Source organism: Mustela putorius, unplaced genomic scaffold (assembly GCF_011764305.1).
Source record: "Mustela putorius furo isolate JIRA1106 unplaced genomic scaffold, ASM1176430v1.1 tig00003836_pilon_pilon_pilon, whole genome shotgun sequence".
Lineage (NCBI taxonomy): Eukaryota > Metazoa > Chordata > Mammalia > Carnivora > Mustelidae > Mustela > Mustela putorius.
This window is the reverse complement of record NW_025421989.1, coordinates 9,870,861-9,896,715: the sequence shown is the minus strand read 5'-3', so window position 1 is coordinate 9,896,715 and position 25,855 is coordinate 9,870,861. Positions and strand designations below refer to the sequence as shown.

At 44.6% G+C, this 25,855-nt stretch overlaps 2 protein-coding genes across 4 annotated transcripts in view; both read right to left on the bottom strand.

The window, feature by feature from the left end:
* OFD1 (OFD1 centriole and centriolar satellite protein) overlaps positions 1-6,826 on the bottom strand; it is a 67,259-nt gene extending 60,433 nt beyond the window's left edge. Inside the window, exon 1 of the mRNA XM_013059601.2 lies at positions 6,796-6,826. The gene's annotated coding sequence lies outside the window, so the exon portion shown is untranslated. The remainder of the gene's footprint in view (positions 1-6,795) is intronic.
* Positions 1,439-25,574, bottom strand: RAB9A (RAB9A, member RAS oncogene family). Of its 3 annotated transcripts, XM_004758848.3 has the most exons (4): positions 25,430-25,567; positions 25,028-25,212; positions 6,796-6,826; positions 1,439-2,391 (listed from the first exon to the last, which is right to left on the bottom strand). In XM_004758848.3, exon 4 carries the CDS (start codon positions 2,359-2,361, stop codon positions 1,756-1,758), a length of 606 nt encoding a protein of 201 aa, XP_004758905.1. In that variant the 5' UTR covers positions 2,362-2,391; positions 6,796-6,826; positions 25,028-25,212; positions 25,430-25,567; the 3' UTR covers positions 1,439-1,755. The 3 variants fall into 3 exon arrangements, with proteins under 3 accessions (XP_004758905.1, XP_004758904.1, XP_012915053.1); XM_004758847.3 differs by lacking the exon at positions 25,028-25,212 and having other exon boundaries at positions 25,430-25,574; XM_013059599.2 differs by lacking the exons at positions 6,796-6,826; positions 25,028-25,212 and having other exon boundaries at positions 25,430-25,559.
* Positions 25,575-25,855: the final 281 nt, after the last annotated feature.

The following is a 25,855-nucleotide window of genomic DNA, read 5'->3' as shown; positions in this document are numbered from 1 at the left end:
TGGCTCAGTCATTAAACATCTGCCATCAGCTCAGGTCATGATCCCAGGGTCCTGGGATCCAGTCCCACATCAGACTCCCTGCTCAGCGGGAGGCCTGCTTCTCCCTCTCCCACTCCCCCTGCTTATGCTCCCTGTCTCTCTGTCAAATAAATTTTTAAAATCTTAAAAAAAAAAAGAATTTACTCCTAATACCCACTGTTGAATAAGGTGTGGGATAGTGCTGCTGGATGTCTGTCACTAGAGAACAGTCAGAATAAATTGGTAAACATCCGTACAGCTGATGAGGTAGATATACTGTAATAAAGTATGTTCACATATATTAAGAGGAAATAGCAAGTCACAAAGCCATGGGACACTTTAGACTGGGAGGGTGGGAGGCGGGAAGCAAATCCCCTAGAGAAAAAAGAAAGAATATATAATATACACCAATTTTTTAATGGATTCCTATTTCAGTTTTTTTTTTTTTAAAGATTTTATTTATTTATTTGTAAGAGAGAGAGAGTGAGAGCGAGCACAGGCAGACAGAGTGGAAGGCAGAGTCAGAGGGAGAAGCAGGCTCCCTGCGGAGCAAGTAGCCCGATGTGGGACTCGATCCCAGGACGCTGGGATCATGACCTGAGCCGAAGGCAGCTGCCCAACCAACTGAGCCACCCAGGCGTCCCCCTATTTCAGTTTTTTTGATGGAGGATTACAGTTTTGGGAGCGGGGATTGATTATAAATACTAAAAGCAACAACTGCCTCTAAGCGGAGAACATGAAGAGATTTAATTTCCCCATAATTCAAAATGTCAAAATGTTTTGCATAGAGCCAAATTGTTCTGTTAGGAGAGGAGACTGTCAAAAGCTTAGCTTACTGAATGATACTGCTATTCTTTTCCATGAGCAGGACATGCTAACCCGGACCCGGCACATCCTGACAACTGTCAGTGGGTTGCTTTGCCTCTGCAGGATGGGACAGGCACAAACGCAGGGTATATGAACTTTACCTGCAAAAAGACTACAAATCGCTTTATCAAAATCTCCTTGAGTAGAAATCACTCAACAGTGTTCAATGACAGGGAAGGCATTACATATGTGACCTAACAAAGATGTCATTTATCCTCACACGAAGTACAATCCTTAGTATTTCCTCCAGGAGTGATCAAGTTGGCTTCTGTTTTGGGGGTGGGGAGCCCACACGTGGCACACGAATGATTACTAGTGAGAGCAATTCTGACACAGAGAATGAAAATGTGAACACTTAAATAGTTTTAAAGAGAATGAAGAAGTAATCAAATAACTACAGTGCAAATGCAGTAGGTTTTAATCTTTATTATTTAACATTATTGCTTTCAGGAATTTTTTTCCCTCAACCAGGAACTGAATGCTAATTACATAAAAATATACACATATAAAAAGTAGTTCTCCATTTTCCCAGGAAAAAAAAACAAACAGTAACTTCCAGAATATCCAAGTGTTTTAATTATAATTAAAGTACTGATCATCTCATTTATTAGCTCGGTAACGTACATATTTAAATTACACGTTACAGACCACCATTACAATTTATAAATGTACGGTGCCACTACTGAGTACACTGATTCTTCCACGAGTGGATGTGTCCCTTCTCCCACCCACTAACAAACAGCAATATGGTTAGTTTAATTTTATGAGTAGATGATCCATTGCTGCAAATGCTAATTCTCTTCTCCACCCTGCGTTTTTCTGTGTATGTGTGTGAGTTGGTTAGATCACACAGGCAACCTCTCTAAACGGTCAACAGCAAGACGAGCTAGGCTTGGGCTTTCGGTGCAGACTGACCGTGTCTGTCTGGATCAGGTGGTCTGACCTATCCTCAGTAGCAAGCACTCTTCGAACCGCTTCCTCAAAGGCTGCTGCGACATTTGTGGCATCTTTTGCGCTTGTTTCAAAGTAAGGATAGTCGCCGTTGTCCCTGCACCAGGCCTGGGCTTCTTCTGTAGACACTTGACGTTCGCTTATGTCGATCTTGTTGCCTAAAATCACGAAAGGAAAGCTCTCGGGCTCTTTCACATCTGCGTAATATATGAACTCTTTCTTCCAGTTACTCAAGTTCTGGAAGCTCTGGGAATCATCGACACTGAAAGTGAGCAGGCAACAGTCAGAACCTCTGTAAAATGGCGTCCTCAGGCTTCTGAATCGCTCTTGACCGGCTGTGTCCCAAATCTGCATAGTAACAAAATGTCCGTCCACCTCCAAATCTTTATTTAAAAATTCCACACCTATTGTATGGAAGAGCTGGGTATCAAACTTATTGGTCACATATCTGTTCATTAGAGAGCTCTTCCCAACTCCACCATCTCCAAGGAGAATTACTTTAAAAAGCGAAGATTTTCCTGCCATTATTAATCTCAAGGTTTTGACTTTAGAACCCTGTAAAATAAAAAGGTACCATTACATTCCTTTCGACCTGTACATTTCTCTACATGATTCTATGAATATCAGTGCATAAGGGAAATAAAACGCCGAGTCCCCCTTCCTTTCTGTACAGAAAATACCTAACAGCAAGAGCTACTATATAGCCTGAGCATTCCACCACATACCAGATGCGGCCCTGCTGCTGCTCCGAAGACGGCCAGTGAGGGCTCACTCTTCCCCTCCTCGGGTCACAGCTGACAGGCAGAGACTCAAGGCCAAGTCTCACCCCAAAGACCCTGCTCTCCACCATCACTCTCTGCTCACAGTAAGCCCCGCCACTATCTGTTAGAGACGCACGAGGAGGCCAAAGTAGGCAGGTATTTGTAACAACTTCAAACAGCCCTTTGGTGACACAGTGACAGTTTTACTGATGGCTTTCATCTTGTGCCAAGGGTTTTCTCTATGACCTCCCCTTTCTCTTGCGACGCTATCACCATAGGCACTGGTAACCAGGAAACCAGAGACAGAAGCTGACTGATCTGGCTGTGAACAAAAATAAGCCAATGACTGAGTGAATGGACTCCATTCTCTGCCTTAGGAACACTATTTGGACTTGGCTAAAATTAACGTCAGCAGCAATGGAATTTTTTAGCGGAGTATCATAATCTAGCACATTCTGCCCACAAGATTCATTTGGGTGGCTGCAACTCTTAATAAATTCGAACCTGAGCTGTCACTTGTATGTTTCCAGAGGGAATGACATAAGCCTTAAAAATGTGGTACTCTAGGGGTGCCTGGGTGGCTCAGTACGTTAAGCCTCTGCCTTCGGCTCAGGTCATGATCCCAGGATCCTGGGATCGAGCCCTGCATCGGGCTCTCTGCTCAGCAGGGAGCCTGCTTCCCTTCCTCTCTCTCTCTGCCTGCCTCTCTGTCTACTTGTGATCTCTGTCTGTCAAATAAATAAATAAAATCTTTAAAAAAAAAAATGTGGTACTCTAGGGGCACCTGGGTGGCCCAGTCGGTCAACCATCTGCCTTTGGCTCAGGTCATGATCTCAGGGTCCTGGGATCGACCCCCACATCAGGCTCCACACTCAGTGGGGAACCGGCTTCTCCCCCTGCTTCTGCCACTACCCCCAGCTTGTGCTCTCTGTCAAATAACTAAATAAAACCTAAAAAAAAAAAAAAAAATGCAGTCCTCTACATACTCTTTTGGAGCAGGGTTAAACATTTCCTTTTACCACAGACACCACCCTATGTGGGGTAGAATTTCAGATGCCCATTTTCAGATGGCTACTTTTTTTGTTTTGTTTTGTTTTTAAAGATTTTATTTGTTTATTTGACAGACGGAGATCACAAGTAGGCAGAGAGGCAGGCAGACAGAGAGGGAAACAGGCTCCCCACTGAGCAGAGAGCCTGATGCAGGGCTCAATCCCAGGACCCTGGGATCACGACCTGAGCTAAAGAGAGAGGCTTAACCCACTGAGCCACACAGGCACCTGTTTTTTAGTTTTCTAAAGATTTTACTTACTTATTTATTTATTTACCAGAGAGTTTGGGGAGGGGGCAGAGAGCATGAGAGTACAAGCAGGGGCAGCAGCAGCAGGAGAAAGCAGGCTCCTTGCTGAGCAGGAGCCCAATGTAGGACTCATCGCAGGACTCTGGGATCACGACCCAAGGCAAAGGCACTTAACCAACTGAGCCACCCAGGCAACCCCCAGATGGCTACTTTTTTTTTTCTTTTTAAAGATTTTGTTTATTTATTTGACAGACAGAGATCACAAGGAGACAGAGAGGCAGGCAGAGAGAGAGGAGGAAGCAGGCTCCCTGCTGAGCAGAGAGCCTGATGCGGGGCTCGATCCCAGGACCCTGAGATCATGACCTGAGCCGAAGGCAGAGGCTTTAACCCACTGAGCCACCCAGGCGCAGAAGGCTACTTTTAAGTGCCAACAGGACCACTGTTCCTATTTAAGGCTTCTGTTTTTAGGGATGCCTGGGTCCCTAAAACAAGGAGTCCCGTATCGGGCTCCTTGCTCGGCAGGGAGCCTGCCTTCTCTGCCTGCTTGTGTGCTTTCTCTCTCTCTTTCTGACAAATAAATAAAATCTTAAAAAAAAAAAAAAAAGGGCTTCTGTTTTTATTCTTTATTATGGAAAATTTCAAACATACACAAAATTTCTGAATAATGAGAATACTACAATGAACCCCCCCCTGGATCCCCAACCTAGTTTCACCAATCATCAGCTTATGGCAAATCCTATTTCTTCCATAACTCCCCATTCTCCCCACTTATTTTGAATCAAATTATATCATTTAATCTGTAAATATTTCACTATTACATGGCTTTTAAATACATTAAAATTTGTAAAAGGAGACAACCTTTGGAGTAGCACTAATAAATTTTCTGTAATGACGGAAATGTCCTCCAACTGCACTGTCCAATATGGCAGCCACTAACCACATGTGACTACTGAGCATCTGACATGTGGCTAGAGGCAATGAGGAACTGAATTTTAAATTTTATTTAAGTGTAACTAATTTGAATAGCCACATTTAAAGAGGCAACAGCTGTAGTGGCCAGCACAGTTCTAGAGCAAAAATGGTAATTAACTTTAACATGAAAGTGGAGAGATTATGAATCCCTCAATGGGAAGGTAATGAGACATGAAAAATCATTGTTACACTGACTAGGATGGATTTGGAAATTCACTGCAGTAAACGTTATCTGGCTACATCCTGGTTATATCCAAATGTGACCTAGTATAATGGAATTAAATACTCCCTGTAATGTGTAAGAATTCTGCATTTCCAACTACATGATACGCTATTCTGGTAAAACCTGTAGAACTTGCCTGTAACTCTTATTGGCTCTTTTAAATTACTACTGCTGTAATTACTACTATAATTGATACAATTTAAATTGGCCAACAAAACTGTGAGGCAATCAAAGTACTTACCTCTTGGGAGACTTTTCTGACTTCATGGGATTGCTCTGCTCAATGCCCAAACTAAATTCATGTCAGAGAGGAAACTGAAACAATCCCAAACCCCTTAATCTCTTGACATAGGTAACAACTTGATAAAATCTGTTTTTTTTTAATCTTGCTTAAAAAATTTCAATTCATACAAAAAAATAAATAAATAAGAATAACAAAACCAAAAATGCATGCCAGCTATTATGACATGGGGAAAAAGCACTGGTTTAAGGCCTTATCCTTAATGCTCTTCACTGGTTCTCCAGAGATTTAGATCTAAGTCCAACTTCTAAGACAAGACACCTTAGCGCTGCTCCCCATTTTTAACTTCAGTCATTTGGAAATGCACAGTCAGACGGGACTGAAATTCAGTTCTACTTGCTCAGCTCTCGCGCTCTCCCTGGCCTTGGCGCTGGCACATGCTGCTTCCTCTGCTGGCGACCCTACCCCACCTCACCTAACAATGAACTGCTGAGCCCTCGGACCTACTCAGCATGGTCATCACCAACACCAGGAACGTTCTCCCAGTAGCCCCCATCCCACAGTTGTTCCTTTCACAACACAAAAGTTCCATTATGTGTTCTAAGGATGTAAGAGATGTGCGTGATTCTAGTGCATCATTAATTCCAATATTTGAGTAAGCTCTAACTACCTGACCAGACACAAAATTTTACTGCACAGCACTGAATTGACAGGATCTTCACAGCAAATTACAAACCAGATTATGCAAACTAGTAACCTCCACCCAGGTGACTAGCTGCATATATCTACCAAATTAAGTCTCAGACATTCCTTGAGATTTTTCATTTATAATTCTATCAGGATACTTTGACACAGTTCTTTTCTTTTTTCATAATAATGTGGGACTTCCTGGTTGGTGCCATTGTGCTAATTAAACAAATTCTGGGGTACTCTAGATCCATGCACCAGGAAGTGGGATATGATTTTCTATAATTCCCATGAATAATGTGGGGCCTCACAGATACCCTATTTGCAAGGATGCTGGCATTCGCTAACACAGTATATATACAAACATTTCTCTGATTCTTACTGTAGAGTTGTATATAAACATACATGGTGATACAGGTAAGTATATAAACCGTCTTATTTTCCACGGAATCCAACACAAGCTAGCTTCAGGCAATCTATACATTAACATAACCATAACTGGCTTAGAGACATTAAAAATACTCCCTTTTTCTTTTCTAAAAACAGTAAAATCCTTTCAAACTTCAGTATAAGATGAATGAATAAAGGTATCCCGTTATTTTCAAAACTTACCTTAAAATATAATGTGAAGTCTTTTATACCCCACAGTTCGGAATGATTGCCCACGGGCAATAATGAAAATCCTCACCAAGGTTAAAACAGGACTTTAACAATTCAGCTAAATTTGATAAAGATTTCTGAATAAGAAAAGCATTATTACTTAAGTCACAAATGTTACCTTAATTGTTCAGTTCAAGCAGCATCATTATCTGCAAAGAAAAAATTAGAAAGCTCACCTTAGCAATGGACTTTTAATTTGTTTTATAGTTTTTAGAGTTAAAAACAAAAATTAAGGGCACCTGGGTGGCTCAGTGGGTTAAGCCTCTGCCTTCGGCTCAGGTCATGATCCCAGGGTCCTGGGATCGAGTCCCACATCGGGCTCTCTGCCTGCCTCCTCTCTCTCTCTGCTCTGCCTCTCTATCTGCTTGTGATCTCTCTCTCTGTCAAATAAATAAATAAAATCTTTTTAAAAATAAAAAAGAAAAGAAATTAAAATGTGAATATGACTTGTATTAGCACCCAGATTCTTTTTTTTTTTTTTTAAGATTTTATTTATTTGAGAGAGAGAGACAGTGAGAGAGAGCATGAGCGAGGAGAAGGTCAGAGGGAGAAGCTGACTCCCCATGGCGCTGGGAGCCCGATGCAGGACTCGATCCCGGGACTCCGGGATCATGACCTGAGCCAAAGGCAGTCGTCCAACCAACTGAGCCACCCAGGCGTCCCTAGCACCCAGATTCTTAATTTAAAAGGAAAACCAGAAAAAATAAATAAAAATAAAAGGAAAACCACACCTGAAAGCTGCCCATGACCTTTCTCAGCTCCCCCCCAAAATCCTAGAATCAAATACTACACACTTTTTTAAAGGTTTTTATTTATTTATTTGTCAGAGAGAGAAAAAGTATGTGTATGCAGCCACACAAGCAAGGGAAGCAACTGACCCCCCCAGATGCCCCCAAATACTACATGTTAATCATTATTTTATTCAAGAAGGTTTTTGCCTGCCCACCCTTCTAAGTTTCACACTCAGACAAATATAAATTTTTTTTTTTTAAAGATTTTATTTATTTGTCAGAGAGAGAGAGAGCACAGGCAGACAGCGGCAGGCAGAGTCAGAGGGAGAAGCAGGCTCCCTGCCGAGCAAGGAGCCCGATGTGAGACTCAATCCCATGACACTGGGATCATGACCTGAACCGAAGGCAGCTGCTTAACCAACTGAGCCATCCAGGTGTCCCCAAATATAAAATTTTTTTAGGATAAAATATAAAATATGGGGGCATCTGGGGGGCTCAATCAGTTAAGCATTTGCCTTCGGCTCAGGTCATGATCTCAGGTCCTGGGATTGAGCCCTGTGTTGGGTTCCCTGCTCAGGGGCGGGAAGACTGCTTCTTCCTTTCCCTCTGCTACCTGTGCTCTCAAATAATAAAAATTTTTTAGAAATGTAAAATGTCAGTCTTCAAAATTTGCCCAAGTTTTGAGTGGCTTAATTACAAAGAATTAAATAAAGCTAACACAAACAAGAAAAAGTAATAGTCACGAGAAGGAGGGGCACCAACACAACAAAGGAAAAGCTGGGCTGGAGCTACGGTGACACTGTGCGGCGACACTGTGCGGGGAAGCTGCTGGGCAGCTAAGGCAGACGTGAGAACTTTCTTGTGACAGAACAGCAAGCCACTATCAGAAAGGAGGAGGGTTCTTGGTGCCAAAGGCCAAGAGCGCACACCTCTGGGCAAGCTACCTGACATCCTACCTCCTGGGGCTGTGGGGAAGATTCACTAGGTCACAGACAATAGTAAAAGCATTTCACCACAATGCCAAGTTCATTGCAGGAGCACAGGAAGTTTCTGTGGCATGAATACATGAAGTCTTTACTGGTGGTTTCAAGGAAAAGTTTTTTTCATGACCATTTCTTAAAGTCAAATTTCAGTAAGGGTCCTGGGCAGAACAGAGAGGAGGATTACGCAGGCGGACGCGAAGAAGCAGAAGGATCCTCGCCAAGGAGATCGAATCAACGGGAAGGTTTCTGAGTGACAGATGATGCCGGAAGCTGGGCTAAAGCACTAATCTTTCTTAGTCTAAACCAAAGGTTTTACCCCCAACACAGACCTTTTTTAAGCAAAGGGTTGTGAAACTTACATACAGCAGCCCTTAACTTATAAATTCAATCAACGAATAAATGAGACTCTTCAGAATTTTGATATCTGGCTTTAAAGATGAAACAGCAACAGTAACAACGGCTGTAACAGTGACACTGACTACGCCCTGTATGCCCTTACTCTGCTTCACTGTATCCACTCCTCTCAAGTGTCTCCCCATCCTCACACTACAGATGAGGACCCTGACTCGGGTCCACTACCTTGCCCGAGGTCATACAGCTAGGAAAAGATGGAGAGAGGGAGACTATTCCACAGCCTGCCATGTAACCTACCAGACTCAGTGTCTTTGCATTTATTTCTGAGGGTTTTCCTGTTGGCTGCTGCAGGCACAATGAAAATCAGTAGCTGGGATGCTGAGTCTTTCAACTGCTGACTTTATTTCAAGAACCACACAAGACGAGTTAACGTGACAGAACTAGTAGTGTTCAATCCACTGAAAGGTACTATAAATAAAGCATATCTAACTATGCCTAAGGTTGTTTTGCTTTGTTTTTAAGATTTTATTTATTTATTTGAGACAGAGAGGGAGGGAGACGTAGAATCCCCAACAAGTGCAGAGCCCAACATGGGGTTCCAGCCCAGAACCCTGGATCGTGACCTAAACCGAAGGCAGGCACTTAACCAACTGAGCCACCCATATGCCCCAAGTCCTAAAGTTTTAACAGAATTTCAACGGTTTAAATTTTTTTTTTTTTTTGAAGATTTTATTTAGGGGCACCTAGGTGGCTCAATGGGTTAAAGCCTCTGCCTTCGGCTCAGGTCATGAACCCAGGATCCAGGGATCGAGCCCCGCATCGGGCTCTCCGCTCAGCAGGGGAGCCTGCTTCCCCCTCTCTCACTGCCTGCCTCTCTGCCTACTTGTGATCTCTGTCTGTGAAATAAATAAATAAATAATCTTTAAAAAAAAAAAAAAAAAAGATTTTTCTTTTTTTTTTACAGAGAGAGAGAGAAAGTGGGGGGTGGTGAGCACACACCCCACAAGCAAGAAGGAACAGAGGGAGAGGGGCAGTAGACTCGATGCTGACTGTGGAGACTGGCATGGGGCTTGATCTCACAACCCTGAGATCATCACCTGAACCGATAGGGAGAGTTGGATGCTTAACTGACTGAATCACCCAGGCGCCCCATACATGCTTTAAATGCAATGTGAATCAAATGTTGGCAGAACTCTGAAGCATCTCCCCAGAAGTGTGGAGTTCCACAGAGGGGGTGGAAAACAGTGTTTATTTCAACAAGCGCTTCGTGAAGCCTCCGTCGTGCCACACCCACCCAGCCCCCGCGGGTGCTGCTCGCAGCGGGAAAGGGACAATCCGCACACAACCCATGTGTGCTACACCTAAGGCAAGACCTACCAATGAAGGCCACCTGACAGAGAGTGCAACTACGCACACGGAACCAGAAACCAAACCATCTGAACAGTACCGGGGATTCTGCCCAGCATCTCCGTCGGTGAGTGAGAGAGGCAGCGTGCACTCCGGCGGCGCTCAGCCACACCCAGGCCCCACATGTGAGCATTTCGCATGTGAATCCAGACATCGGGGGCACTTAATTTTCACACACTGCGGCCCTGTAAGTCAGCCAGCTACTTCACCTGCTGCTCAGTTAAAAAGGTGGTAACTTCCACGGCCAGGGGAAACCGGGCTGTGTGCAAGTGTGTTCATGAGAAACTACACACCAGTTCCCAGAGCAGGCTCTTCCAAAGCTACGTCTCGAGGATCACTTTGCTGTCCATGGAGAGCAGCCTCACCAAGGTCTGATTCCACCGTAGGGGGATCTGACCGCGGCTAACTGGGCCTAATCACAGGCTGAGCTCAGAAGCGGGAAGCTCAGCAATACGGGGAGGAGAAAACCCCGAGAGAAGCAGAGGGAGCCAAAGCCAGGAAGCGGCAAAGGCAGCCTGGCAGAGGAAGGGCGCAGCGCAGGCCTGAGCACCGGGAGCCCAGAGGGAGGAGAGCGCTGGCCACACGGCCTGGAGGGCGCAGCGCTGGAACACGCAGGGCCTGTGAGCCGCGGGAAGGATCCCGGCCCACACCCCCGCGATGATGAGAGCCCTGAAACAGCTTCGAGACGGGCAACCTGCTCAGATGCGGAGTCCGGAAAGGTAACTGGCTGAAGTCAGGGAAAGAGGAAGGCCTCCAGAAGAGCTTCAAAGGATGCCCTTAGGGTTCCTTTCAACTACCAATGACATCAGCGGGCTTTGGGATTGAAAATGGTGGCTTTTCTGCCTTGTAGGGTATCCTGCAGTAAAATGTTCCCTCTGCGGCTTATACCTCACCTCGCTCTGATCCTCTGCTCTTGCTACCCTTCTAACTCCTGCTCGGCCCTACAGATGAAACCAGACCTCATGTCCCACTGAAGTCCCTTCCCCCACATGCCTCATGCACCCTGAACATGCCTCTAGGTGCAGAGGTAGTAACAGTGAAACTGGCATGCCTACTATGTCCAATAAAAATGAAACATGCTCAGGGCACCTCGCTGGCTCAGTCTGTGGAGCGTGCAACTCTTGATCTTGGGGTTGTGAGTTCAAGCCCCATGCTGGGTGTGGAGATTACTTAGAAAAACAAAAAAAACAAAAAAAAAAATTTTTTTTTAAAAGAAACATGCTCTCTAAAAAAGATTTGTTTCGTGGAAACATTATACAATTAAAAAATGCCCATACTTTCCCTCAAGTTATCAATTTTCTAAACTATAGAAAAAAATACATCCCCATACTATTCTAAAATCATCTCAAAAAGAAAAAAAGGAAAGAAATTTTGCAGAAATGTAAACTGGAGGGCAAATGCAAATGCCCTGAATGCCGAATTGGAGATGTTTTCACTCCCTGAGGAAACACGGAGAGGTGGGACTGTAGAAATACACTGTTGCTGAGTGTTGACAGAGCACACAGACCACGATCAAACCACATAAAACCTTACAGGTTTATATCAAAGTCTGCAAGAGGGACACCTGGATGGCTCAGTCAGTTGAGAGTCAGACTCTTGGTTTTCAGCTCAGGTCATGATATCAGGGCTGTGAGACTGAAACCCATGTCAGGCTCCAAGCTCAGTGGGGAGTCTGCTTGAGATCCTCTCTCCCTCTGCCCCTCCCACTTGTGCACTGCCTCTCTCAAACAAATAAATAAATAAATAAATAAATAAATAAATAAATAAAATCTTTTAAAAAAAATTTTACCAATCTATTTACCAATTATTTGAGAGAGAGAGAGCACATAAGCCCAGGACCCTGAGATCATGACCTGAACCAAAGACAGGCACTTAACTGACTGAGTCACCTCACCTAAGTGCTCCTAAATAAATAAATCTTTTTTTTTTTTTTAAAGATTTTATTTATTTGAGAGAGAGAGCTTAAGCATGGGGAGTGGCAGAGAGAGAAGCAGGCTCCCCACCAAGCAGGGAGCCCAACGGAGGACCTGATCCCAGGACCCAGAGACCATGACCTGAGCTGAAAGCAGTCGCCCAACTGACTAAGCCACCCAGGCACCCTAAATTAAAAAATCCTAAAAACGAAAAACAAGTAACCCAATTTAAAAATGGACATAAATGGTCAACATCATTAGCCAGAAGGGAAATGTAAACCAAAACTACAATGAGATAGAACTTCATACCTCTAGGATGGCTAGAATCAAAGAAGACAGACAATAAACAAGTACTGATGAAGATATGGAGAAACTGGAACCCTCACACACAGCTAGTGGAAATGTAAAATGGTACAATGACAGTGGAAAATAGCCTGGTTCTGCAAAAAGTTAAACATAAACTTTCCATATGACCCAGCAATTCCTCTCTTAGGTATATACCTAAGCGAAATGAAAACATCCCCCACACAAAAACTTGTACATGAATGTTCACAGCAGCATTATACATAATAGCCAAAAAAGTGGAAACCACCCAAATGTCCATCAGCTGAGTCGTTAATAATATCACATGTGGCGTCCCATTTCTATGTAATGTTCAGAACAGGCAAACCCATGGATAGGTAGTAGATTTGTGGTACCAGGAAATGGGTGGGGAAAGGTAAATGGGGAGTGATTGTTAACAGGGACAGGGATTCTTTTGGGGGGGGGTGATGAAAACATTCTGGAATTAGATAGTGGGTGATGGCTGCACAACTTTGTGAATATACTGAAAACCACTGAACTGTATACATTAACAGGGTGAATCTTATGGTATGTGAGTTATAGCTAAAGAATGTAGGTGTATATTTATAGACGCACACACTCACACAAATATGTATATGGTCTAAGAACTGTCAATTAAACCCTAATATTAGATTTATGTAAAGCCACAAATGACCTCCTTGTTGCTTCAGCAATGTCCTTTTGAATAAATAAACCTGTTACATACACAACAGATAACTCCGGATGACAATCCATCGGCTGGCACTAACACATGCTGTATACAGCACACACTGGTCTGTATGAGGAAACGGATTAAGTAGGTCACTCTTAGGAAAGAAAATGGACTATGCTTTCAGCAGATATCTCAAAACTAAAGACAAACAGCACTGTATGTCAACCCTTCCCTTTTTACAACACTATTTTTCCAACTTTTCTATTGCGTACTTTAATCTTAATTATCAATAGTTTATTAACCTTTTCTCTGGTTTTCCCCAATCCCTTGCTGGTTTCCAAAGCTATTATACTACAGCAAACCAAGAGGGAGTCAGATGCAAGCAGAGAAAATAGAAATCTCTAATAGGCATGTTTGTAGGGATTAAAGGCAGACATTTTTTATTTTTATAGATCCAATTGTCTCCACTCTTAACAGATAACTAACCCCATTTATTTCATTATTTTCATTATATAAAGGTTTTGGGCATGGCATTCAAACGGCCATCCAACCTCAGTTACAAACCTGTCCCAATTACATCACTACAACTCATAGTCCCACACCTATCATAGGAATTTACAGCTCAATCTTTGTTCAGGCCCTTATCTTGGACTGGGAGTTCCCTCCCAACTCCCAGCTGTTCAAAGGCATAGTTCAGATCACCTCATCCAGGAAGCTTGCCACGGCCACCCCCAGAAACTTAATCTTCCAATTTTCTTTGTTCTCATCATCACTTCCATCTGGTTACAGCTCTCGCTCACTTGTCATTGTCAGTTGTGTATGTGTCTCTTTCCTAATTACAAGGTCAACTCCCTAAGAGGGACACAACACACCTAATTCTATCCATTTGTCCTTTTTTGGTTCTGCAACATCTTGTACAAAACTTTACATACAGTGAGCTATCAAATAAACGGAAAACTGAGAACAAAGAGTAAATAATTTCGCCCTTTGTTCTCGTTATTCCATTCTTACTTTTCTATTTGTACTTTCCACGCTCACAATTTATTTAATTAGTTCTTCCACCATTCTATTTTTGAAGTCTATTAACATGTGTGGGAAGGGACAAAAAATTGAATTTTTTCTTGCAAGTCCAATGAAAACACCACATTAAAATAAGTACTACTGGCACCAACAAAGAGCTGGTGAACATTAAAAACAACATTCCTCTAATAAGCTGCCGAAGGGAGAGTAGGCTGGGTTTGTAAACTGCCCTTCTCAAAATTTCAGACTTGAAACATATACTCTGTAACCCCTTGACTAGTTCTTACTCCCAAACACTTAAATTTATCACTCTTGGTTTAAATTTAGGAACAAATTTTTTCCCTCAAAATCACACTTCCCTTTGGCATTTACCCTGAATGTCCCAGTTTAGAAACATACCACTTATCCTGAGGCTCAAAGAAACTAACCAAAGAAACAAAAGCATGGATAACCTCTGAATTATTTCTATTTTCACTCAGAGCTGGACTCATTCCTTGAATCTTAGTTATCCGTGTGTCTCACTTAACAACATAACTAGTTCCACTCTGTTTCCAGTCTTCTTGGTGGTCTTGCTGAAATGCATGAGCAAGAAGCAAGTCAAGGAAGGCACTAACTCTAACGGGTGCTTCATCTCCACAGCAAGAGGTACACACACGTACACACACACACACACACACACACACGGTGAAGACTTAAATAAATCATCTAGTTGATCACTGAACATTACTCCAAAGCAAGAGAAGGGAAAAACTGTAAATCAAACTACACTATCACAATGCCAGAGTAGAACACCCTATTTAAAGAACTCATTTCAATAAATACTTTTTTAAAGATTTTATGTATTTATTGGAAAGAAAGAGAGCGAGCACGAGTTGGGGGGAGTAACGGGGGAGCAAGGAGGGGGAAAAAAGTCTCAGGCTGACTCTGTGCTGAGTGTGGAGCCCAATGTGGGGCTCGATCTCACGACTCTGACACCATGACCTGAGCCAAAACCAAGTTTAACTGACTGAGCCACCCAGCAGACCCACTAAGCACTCTTTTTTTAAGATAAGTCACCTAATTAAACTTCTAAGACATATATACTCACAATTTTGCTTAAAACAAGGTACCTCTATAGTTAGGTATACAAACTAATCATTAACAGTGATGGAGAGAGTGTAGGGAAAAGAGAGGTTACAGAACTAAGTTGTCTTAAACCATTCTGAAAACACAGAGCACCATGATCAGAAAGAACCGTCTGCAGGGATGGAAATACTCTATTCCTGCACTATCTAGTATAGCAGTCACGAAGCACACATGGCTTTGAGCACTTGAAATGTGACTGATCTGAGGAACTAAATTTTTTATTTTATTTAACTTTAATTGAAATTTAAGTTGCTACATGAGTATTGGGACAGTGCGGGTACAGAGTGTGCTTAACTGCGGAGTCCATGAAGGAGCTGCAGAGAGAAAACACACCTCCTAGAATGACACGTGAACTAGAATGTACAGATGGAAGTGTGTGCTTCAGTTTTTCTCTGGCAAGAGTACACAAAGGGTTTCAAAATCTGGCAAATTAAAAAAAAAGTACAAAGGGTTTCATCTGATTCTTAAAGGGATATGGAATGATAAACACATGTCCACATCATTGTGTGTGTATATGTGTATAATTTTTTTTTAATATTTTATTTATTTATTTGTCAGAGAGATAGAGAGAGTAGTGGCAGGTCGAGGCAAAGGGAGAAGCAGGCTCCCTGCGGAGCAAGGAGCCCGATGTGGGACTCGATCCCAGGACCCTGAGATCATGACCTGAGCCAAAGGCAGCTGCTTAACCGAATGAGCCACCCAGGCATCCCTGTGTATAAATTTTTTTTAAGGTAAAAAATTAAGCCCCCAACGTGGGGCTCAAACTCACAACCCCTGAGATCAAGAGTTGCCTGCTCTACCTGAAAGGGCCAGCAAGGCGTGCCTTCGTCATTTGTATATGATGCGTGATCCATGTGTGTAAGTAACTCATAACCCCCTCCAGACTTTCATCTTTATTTGGCATCACTATTTTCTCCGTTGTCTCCATCACCTGTGAGACTTACATATTACATTCTGACCATGAACCGTGACAGTTCAGTGAATAGACTTACTCATGGGAAGCTGCTAATCTTGGAAGTGAGGATAATGTTTTGCTCTCTGTTCTGTTCAATGCGGTCCTTTTTTTCTTTTTTTTAAAATGAGGTCCTTAAAAGAACACCCATAAATCTATAATAAGACATTTACCTGAGAAAGACACTTAAACTGCCTGAAAATAAAGAAGAGGGTTTTTTTAGTTTAAGGTTGTTTAAGATACTTCAGCTAGTTTAAGGCTGCATTGTGAGGGACACAATTCAAAGACAAAAAAATGGATAAAGGTCACAAGATAGGAATACTGGAAATTCTGCTAGGTTTCAGGAAGAAGACTGCATTGTGAAAGAAATGAATTTAAATATGCATGTTAGAAAAACCCATTAAAGTAGCAAAACACAAATTAAATATGATCTATAGTGACATGCTGTAACTTAAGGGAACACTAATTCTTACTCGTCAGAGAAGAAACCTATGTCTTTAATTTGGAGCAGAAAAGGGTAAGGGCTGGAGAACTTCCACAAAAACCCAGGGAATAGTACACAAACACGACCGGTAAGACATGAAGCCACAGCAAAGTAGAACTTCTTGGCTGTTAAGAAATTAAGTAAGAGGAATGGGGACTTCCCAAGATGTACTTCAAGAGGACAGCTGCACGTCTGGCAGACAGGGCTCAGCTGGAGGAGAGGAGCCCATTTCTGCGGGGAAGTGGTCACCGAGTCCAACTGAGAAGACCCGGAAGAGGACTGCAGCTGGCTTACAGGGAAACTCACTTCATCCCACTTCTCCGTCAGCGACGCCCCGGTTTGTCCCAACCAAGGTATGAAGGGGGCTTTGCTTACAAAAAGCTGCCCAAGCCCAAACTGACTCTGCCATCACTACTCATTTCCCCTCTATGCCTGATCAGCTGTCTACTCCACTCACTGCACACAGGCTCCCAACTTCTCCATCCCCGAGTGTCGGCAGAAGCCACCAGAGAGCTCCTAAAGTAAGGCCAATCCAGGGGCTTCCCCCAGTCCTCATCTAAATGGCCTACTGGACCAACAGCCCTAAAGCAAAGAAAGAGAAAAGTGCTTCTCTTAGGACTTCACTGTGTACGCTTCCAGAAAACACCTCCACAGCTGACCACCTAGGACAGTCAGTTCTCTCAGACACAGCCCTTTGTCTGGATGTACAGGACATAAAAACTCAAAGGGTACTCAAGACATTTTTCCTAAATAAGGGAACGGAGGCCCAACTGGGGGAGGATCTTATGAAGTATCACACCTCTAGCTGGAGGCATAGGTGGCACCATTACTGTCTCTTTTAGGTCTAACAGCCTGGCAATGACCTTGACAATGCTTTCTATTTAATGGTCCATAAAACTCCCCTTAGCTGGGGGCGCCTGCGTGGCTCCCCCAGTTAAGTGTCTGCCTTCCCCTCACGTCATGATCCCAAGGTCCTGGGGTAGAGCCCCGCATGGCACAGGCTCCCTGCTCAGCAGGGGGTCTGCTTGTCCCTCTCCTTCTGCCCGCTGCTCCCCCTGCTTGTGTGCATAAATGTGTGCACTCACTCTCTCTCTGTCAAATAAATAAATAAAATCTTAAAACAAAAACAAAAACTTCCTCTTAGCTTTCTGCAACTTAGATAACTCCCTCTTCTAACAAGCTCTTAAAAGTAGGTATATTGCAAGGTTGAAGTCCTTACCTCTTCCCAAACCACATCTTCCTGGGATATAAAACCCAGTGATTCATAAAGTTGACCTCCATCCTCCCCCTCCTTGGGAAAAGAATTCCAACCCCTTTCATAATGTTCATGTGATACCCGGATGGCAGTTCAAATTCAACATATGTAAAGCCAAGCTGATTATTCTCCCCATTTCCACAATCTCTTCTATTCATTCCATTCTCCCACACAAGAATGTGTCCACTTCCCTCCCTACCTATTGCCATTGTCTTCTTTGCTCAAATAACAAATGTTATGACCACAATAACATGAGCCACCACTGTTTACTGAGTGTCTACTAGGTACCTGGCATACAACAAATCACCTGCAAGTTGGAACACTATCACCCTATGTTCCATGTATCACAAAGATTAAGTAAACTTCCCTGATCTAATTAAACAGAGCAGGCCGACCATGTATTACCTTCACTCCCACCAAATGACAAAAACATTCTAAAAAATATATAAACCCAAAAAGGATAAGAAGAGGGAAAAACTATAGATGAAAGACAGCAATGAAATTGAGATGGAAAGCAAATGTTCTAGTAACGACAAACGGAAGAGACAAGGAAAGCTAATTGGGAGAGAAGCAGCTAACAATGAGAACGCTGATTCCCAGGAAACACCTGAAGAGGCATATGGACACTTCTGGAAATTTCCTGAGACAGGCTGGCCAGGCTGAAAGCACAATGGTTTCTCCTGAAAGGCCACAGACCCCATGACCACCCTATCTGCACCTAGAGGCCCCTTTCTCTGGCGAATCTACTCCCTAAAGAAGTACATACAGCGGAAAACGGAGATGAAACCCTAACAGACAACAAGGGAGGCCGGGCGGGCTCTTCTACATTTCTGAGGGAGCCACAGAGGCAGCAGGCGTCCGTAAGACACTGCAAGCTGGCGCTCGGGGGAGCTTAGGGTTCCAACATGCGATTGTACCGCATTCCTTTCCATGACATCATTATCTTCGCACAGCTGGGTTTTCCAGGCCTGGTGTGGTAAAAAATCAAGTACTACGCAAATATTAATGTGGAACAGGATACAAGGGTAGCAGCTGTTTGCTCCAAAACAACTATTTATGAAATTTTATTTAGGATTACTAGAACTCAGGGCACCTGGGTGGCTCAGTCTGTTTAGTGTCTGCCTTGGGCTGTGGTCATGATCTTGGGGTACTGGGACACAGCCCATTGGGCTCCCTGCTTAGTGGGGACTCTGCTTCTCCCCCCCCCTCAAATAAATAAATAAATAAATAAATAAAATCTTTAAAAAAAAAAAAAAACAAAACTGGAACTCATTCCAGAGAATGTTCTGCATTCACCAATGTGTAGTCCTCAAGCAGTTCTTCTGTTGTTCCGTTCTGACTTCCAGCTACACCATATATGTATTTTCAGGTATGTTTATCTAATCACTGCTTATTAAATACACAAATGAGAAACTGCACAGATCACAGCAGGTGCCTAGCCCAGTGAGTTCTAACTTTTTGAACCTGTTAAATCATTTAAACACTCCTCTAAGGGAACCTGAGTGGCTCAGTCGGTTAAGTGTCTGTCTTCAGCTCAGGTCAGGATACCAGGGTCCTGGGATCAAGTCCCAAGTGGGGTTCCCTGCTCAGCGAGGAGTCTGCTTCTCCTCCCTCTGCCTCCTCTCCCCACTGCTCATGCTCACTCTCTCAAAAACAAAAACAAACAAACAAAAACCTAAACTAAATTAAAACTCCTCTAAGTGTTCTACATAGCAAGTCCAGAAGAGAAATCTGTAAGTCTTTTTTCAGGCTTCTCTAACACGTACAATGCAACCACTCGTATGAAAACTACATTGGCCTCTGTACCCAAAAACCTAGCCCAATTCACAAGAATTTGGAATTTAAATAGTTCCATTTACACTGAACTAACTGTTCAGTGTGTTAGTTTACACTGCTCTGCTAGCCTTCACACTTAGATAATAAATGTGGCCACGGAAGGAGTATATCGAGTTGCTCCATACTCTTTCTCGTTCCCCTATCAAACCATAGCATAGATTTGGAAGGCCTTGGACAGAAGTGGTCTGGGTCCAGACTCCCCACCACGAAGTGAGCTGGCTTCAGTGAGGAAAGAATGTAAAGCCTCCACCACCTGCTTCCTTTCTGTATTTCCTTCAAACTACGTACCGATCTTCCCCCACCCCATGTTGATCTAGCTGTCAGTGACCTGCGTTCATTTACTTCCAGCTGTCCTCTGTCTTCACGACAAGCAACAATATTCTAAACCCTGTATCCACCCTGGTCAAAAATTAACAAAAAATAATGGAATACAGAATGTGGCAATAGCCAGAGCTCCATTTGCACAACACGTACAATATCAAGATTCACTCTGGAAAACAGGGATTTCCCCTCCAAGGTGTCTAACAAGCCTAGGCGCCCCCAGGCTCCCTGGCAAGCACAAGCCTGGGACGACCTCCAGCCTTCCCTCTGCAAGCAAGGAGAGGCCCCGCCTCCTCCCCCTGCTTACACCCCAGGGGTGCCCCCAGGCCTTCCTCCCTCAGGTATCCAGAACCGTGCCTCTGCATCACTGCTTTCCCAACTCCATGAGGCATTTTACGAGTTCATCGCCCCCCCGAATCCTTAATAAATGTTCTCTGTTGATGACCTACTTAGTCACAAGCCCTATTTTCTCATCCTTGGTTTTGACTAAGAAATTTATTACCCAGTTAGCTTTCAAGTGAGACGCGTTTCTCAAACACACAAGCACACTTCTATTTGGCTTGTTCCTGCTGCTTTACCAGCATGTTGCCTGGAGCAGAACTACCCGGAAGCCGGTAACGTGACATCTCTATTCGGTGTCATATAATCTCACAGAAATCGTCAAGTGCAACCACCTCATTGCACAAAGAAAGAAATGTGGTGACCTAACTTGGCGGAGCAGCAAGCCAACTGCAGACGCAGTAAGCCTCCTCTGAGGCCAGCGCGGGTTCTTCCTGCACCAATTCCTCTTGACCCTTCCCAGAATGAAATCCCTCCCATCAGGAAAGAACACATATCCCTTTGCCAGATGCCCTTCGATAGCAGTCATTTTTAGGTGTACAATTCAGCATCCCCTTCTCCCCACAGGAGATAACTCCTGATAAGAGACAGAGGAATCTATAATTAACAGAGAACATGCTGTCCATTAGCAGGAGTCCAAAGCAAAGCTACCCGCAAAGGATGCCACCTTGGCTTCCTGAATGACACTTTCACAGTGATGCCTAAAGAGACAGCCAAACCTTTGGACTCCTCCTCTGAATCACTTACCCCCAAAGTTCCCCTAACAGTTAACACTGACCACCACAATGAAGTAATACATAGACTGAAGGGCCTAATCTTAGACAGGTATGGTGAAATGGCTGGAAAACAACAGGAAAAAAAAAATGATGCAAAGGTCGTTTTCTAAAAAAATTTCATCATTTAGGGGCGCCTAGGTGGCTCAGTGGGTTAAAGCCTCTGCCTTTAGCTCAGGTCATGGTCCCAGGGTCCTGGGATCGAGCCCCGCATCAGGCTCTCTGCCCGGCAGGGAGTCTGCGTCCTCCCCTCTCTCTGCCTCTCTGCCTACTTGTGATCTCTGTCTGTCAAATAAAGAAATAAAATCTTAAAAAAAAAAATTTCATCATTTATTTCTTGATTTCCATGATAAAATGCATGCGTAACTAGGGCCTACTAAGGCTAAATGTAAGGAAGAATTTTATGCTCAACAAGAATGGCTTCTTGATTTGATTCTTGTAAATATTCAGATGTGGTCAACCTAAAAAGCTATCAGAAACACATCAGGGACGCCTTAGGGGCTCAGTTGGTTAAGCGTCTACCTTTGGCTCAGGTCATGATCCTGAGGTCCTGGGAGCGAGTCCCACATCGAGCTCCTACCTCAGCAGGGAGTCTGCTTCTCCCTCTCCCTGCCGCTCTGCCTACTTGTGATCTCTCTCCCTCTCTCAAATAAATAAATAAATAAATAAAATCTTAAAAAAGGGAGAGAAAAAAGAAATACATCAACTGCTTCCCCATTTCACCTAAGTCACAGTAAATGGCCTACAGGTACCTGTGAGTTGGTGTACAGCTGTTTTGTTTCTTAATGACACCTAGCCTCTGACCTTGAGTAGCCCAGGCAATAAATTTTACTCTCGGGCAGAGTCAGTATCTGCTCTTCTGATTATGATTAGACTGTAAGCTTCACAGAGTTGGTGACTCCCTATTATCCTTCCTATCACCAGCACCTTCCCGATCAGTGCCCAACAGACTGCCGGTGATTATTGACAACTGGAATAATTCAGAAACCAAACCCCTAAGTCTATTTCAACAGCTCTGAAATGGCTTTCAAGTTCTTTTTGACACTTTTGCCTTACAAAAAGGAGAAAAAAAAAACCGATTCTGGGGGCACCTGTGTGGCTCAGCTGAGCACCCAACTCTTGGTTTCATCTCAGGTCATGATCTCACGGCTGTGGGATCAAGCCTGGTGGCGGGCTCTGTGCTCAGCGCAGTCCGCTTGGGATTCTCTCTCCCTCTTCCTCTGCCCCTCCCCTGCTCCCATGCTCGATCGCTCTCTAAAATGAAAGAATAAAACCTCTTAAAAAAAAAAAGATTCTGGGGGCACCTGGGTGGCTCAGTCAGCTGGTCCGACTCTTGATTTTGGCCCAGGTCATGACCTCGGGGTCCTGGGATAGAGCCCTGCCTGCATGGATCGCCCTACTCGGTGGGGAGTCTTGCTTGAGGATTTTTCTCTCCCTCCCCTTCTGCCCCTTCCTCTGCCCGCATACATGCACTCTCTAAAATCAATCAATCAATCTTTAAAAAGAAAAGATTCTGTTATCAGAAATGATCTGCTCCCTCCTTAGTCTTTCAAATGAATGAATGGTCAAGGGAAATTCTTCAAGTTCTTAAATTTTCCCCACTGCTCTTTCTTAAAAATGATTAGGAGATATCCTAAATAGGAAAAATGACATTGCAGTTGAAGAACTACACAAGCCCTGAAATGTGTTAGCCCCGAAGTTACACAGACTGCTGTAGAGCAGGGTTTCTCAATCCTGGCATTAGGGACACTTTGGGCCAGACCACTCTGCGTTGTGGAGGGCTGTGCTGAGCGCTCTAGGATGCTCGGCAGCATCTACAGCCTCGACCCACTAGATGCCAGCCAGCAGCACTCCCTCTCAGGTGAGAACCAAAATCACCTGCACGTATTGTCAAATGTCTCCAGGGTGAGAACTACAGCTCTAAACTCACAAAAGGGGTTGCCTGTGGGGCTCAGCTGGTTAAGCTCTGCCTTTGGCTCAGGTCATAATCTCAGGGTCCTGGGATCCAGCCCCGCATCAGTCTCACTGCTCAGTGGGGAGTCTGCTTCTCCCTCTCCGATATCTCTCTCGCTCTCACTTTCTCAAATAAATACATTTACAAATCTTTTTTAAAAAGAAAGAAAGAATGAAAACAAAACAAAACTCACAAAGGCTTGCCTTGAATCCTGGCTCTGCCCTCTTCCGTACTTGTATTACCTGGGAAACAGACCTAACCTTCCTATGGCCCCAGCAAATTCCTCACGAGTAAAATGGAGCTAATATCAGAAAACTGTTGTGAGGGACGCCTGGGTGGCTCAGTTGGTTGGATGACTGCCTTCCCCTCAGGTCATGATCCCAGAGTCCCGGGATCGAGTCCCGCATCGGGCTCCGGCTCCACGGGGAGTCTGCTTCTCCCTCTGACCTTCTCCTTGCTCATGCTCTCTCACTGTCTCTCTCTCAAATAAATAAATAACATCTTTAAAAAAAACTGTTGTGAGAATTCAGTGAAATGATGTATGAACAGGAATTATATGCACTATAACATCCAGTGCCAGAGTGACCGCCCAAGAAATGGTGAGCAACAAGGGGAGGCTAAAAATTAACTTGTAGAACCAAAGAAACTTGTCTTCAGGCCTCCAGAGTACTACAGTCTACATGGAAAGAGTGGTGGGGATAGAAAGAAATGAAAAGCACGGGAGAATGGAAAACAGGAAGAGCACTAACGTATTTCCCCAACCTCCAAGAGAGCCGAGGCCAATGATGTTCTTAGTTTTCATTGGTCTACTCCAACCTCACAAATGATAAACCAAAAATAACCCCAAATCAGAAACTCTCCAAAATAAATCATCAAACCAGAAGCTTTATAGTATAAGCAAGAGGAATTTACTACAATGCCTACACAAAAATCCTAAAAGCATCCAGATCACACCACTGTCTTACATTTGGGGATCTAAATAAGATACTGAGAGTTACGGACAAGTAGCGATGGTAATTTCCACATAAGCTCCTGAAAGAGAAACTAAGCACAGCCATCCTATTTTAGTATATGTGCTGCCGAAGCGAGCACAAGCACAGCCTTCCTAAATGGCTGAAAAAAACTGAACAATTCTGGGTTTCCTTCATCTCTACAGTTTGGATCCGCGATAGTTTTTGAGACTACAGGCAGTTTATGGATTTTTACCCATTACGATGGTATGAGAAACAGAAAAACATGTAAAGAATTTTTCTTTAATTTTAAAAAAGAAATCAAATTCTACTGATTTTCATCGGGTTGCTGAAATCTTGTGAAAAGACTGTGATCACATGACATTTTGGAAACTGGCAGAAAAGTCATTTCTCAAAAGACCCGTGGTCACGGGATGTATCATCACTTAAAAAGAAAAACAACGACACAAAGACAACTAACACCTCCACAACTGTTTGGTCGGCACTTTAAATGCTCATCTTGCCTCTTGACATACGAAGTTGGAAGAAAGGAACACGATTCTGAAACCTTAGCCAGAGTCTCAATCAGATAAAGCCCCAGACGGCCGCCAGCCCCCAGCGCGGGCTTTACATTCCAAACTCCTTAAGTGAGTGGCCATTAACACGTTAGCAAATGTTCACCCAGGCAGCGTGTCAGAGGTCGCCCAAAACAAACCGTGCGAGCGCCTTTGCTTTCTCTTATGTTAATCATTCGGGGGTACGGTGTGGTTTGGTTGGGCTGGGGTGCGTGGATGTGTGTGTGTCCTGGAACGGCTAGGGGAAAGGATGGTGCAAATGTGTGTCCCCGCGGGGCTGGGGGTATTTGTGTGTGTGTGTGTGCGTCTGTGTGTGTGTTTTCCGGGGTGTTGTGTGTGGACCTCTCCCACGCCACCCCACCCCCACCGCGAGAACGTGCGTACGTGTCGCTCTCCCCGGGCGTCTGGGTCCGTGCGCGTCCCGTGCTAATGGATCTCTCTTCCCCCGGGTGCTTGCGCGTGTCCCCGTGTGTCTTCCAGATGTCCGGGCGTCTCTCCATGTGTCCCCGCGTGTTTGGGTGTGTGTCCCTCTCCTCGGGTTGCGTGGGTGTGGGAACTCGTCTTTTCTCCTGCGTCAGCCAGTAAGAGACAGGAGGCACCAAGCCGTCCCCCGTCCCGAGCCGGACGATCGCCCCGCGAGCGCGCGCAGCCCCCGCCCCAGCTGCCGAGGGCCAGGCCGCACTCGGAGTCCACGCGCCCCCCAGACCCTGACGCTCGCGCGCCCGACGCTGGCGCGCCCCGCTGCGGCCCCCGACCCGCCCCGAGGGGCGTCCGCGCTCCACTCACTTCGTGGCCACACAGAGGACGCCCGGGGAGCTCCCGACTGGCCCGTCCGGGTGCAACGAGGAGAGAAGGTCGGGGGTAGGCTGCCAGGAGACCGTAGCTCTGCCCGGGTGCAACTCCGGCTGCTCACGTCCAGCGCCAAGGGAACAACATGGCGGCGGGCCGGGGCGGGGCCCGGGGAGGCGGAGCCTGGGCGGTGGGGTCCCGGGAGGCGGGGCCTCGAGGCCGCGGTACGGCCCGCCCTCACCTTCTCCCCCGCGAGTGCGAGTCTTCGCGCTAAATCATGGATTTTCTTGGGGTTGGCGACTCCTCGTGTCCTCAGCTGCGTCCTGGCGAGAGAGAGCACGAAATAATAGTTTTCTTTACAAGTTTACGTAAAGTGGAAATAAACAGATCGCAACAGCACAATCGCAGGTTTTTGTGATTACC

Bases quoted from the DNA above. Each gene is read 5' to 3' on its own strand.
- RAB9A (XM_004758847.3), bottom strand. From the start codon at position 2,361: ATGGCAGGAAAATCTTCGCTTTTTAAAGTAATTCTCCTTGGAGATGGT.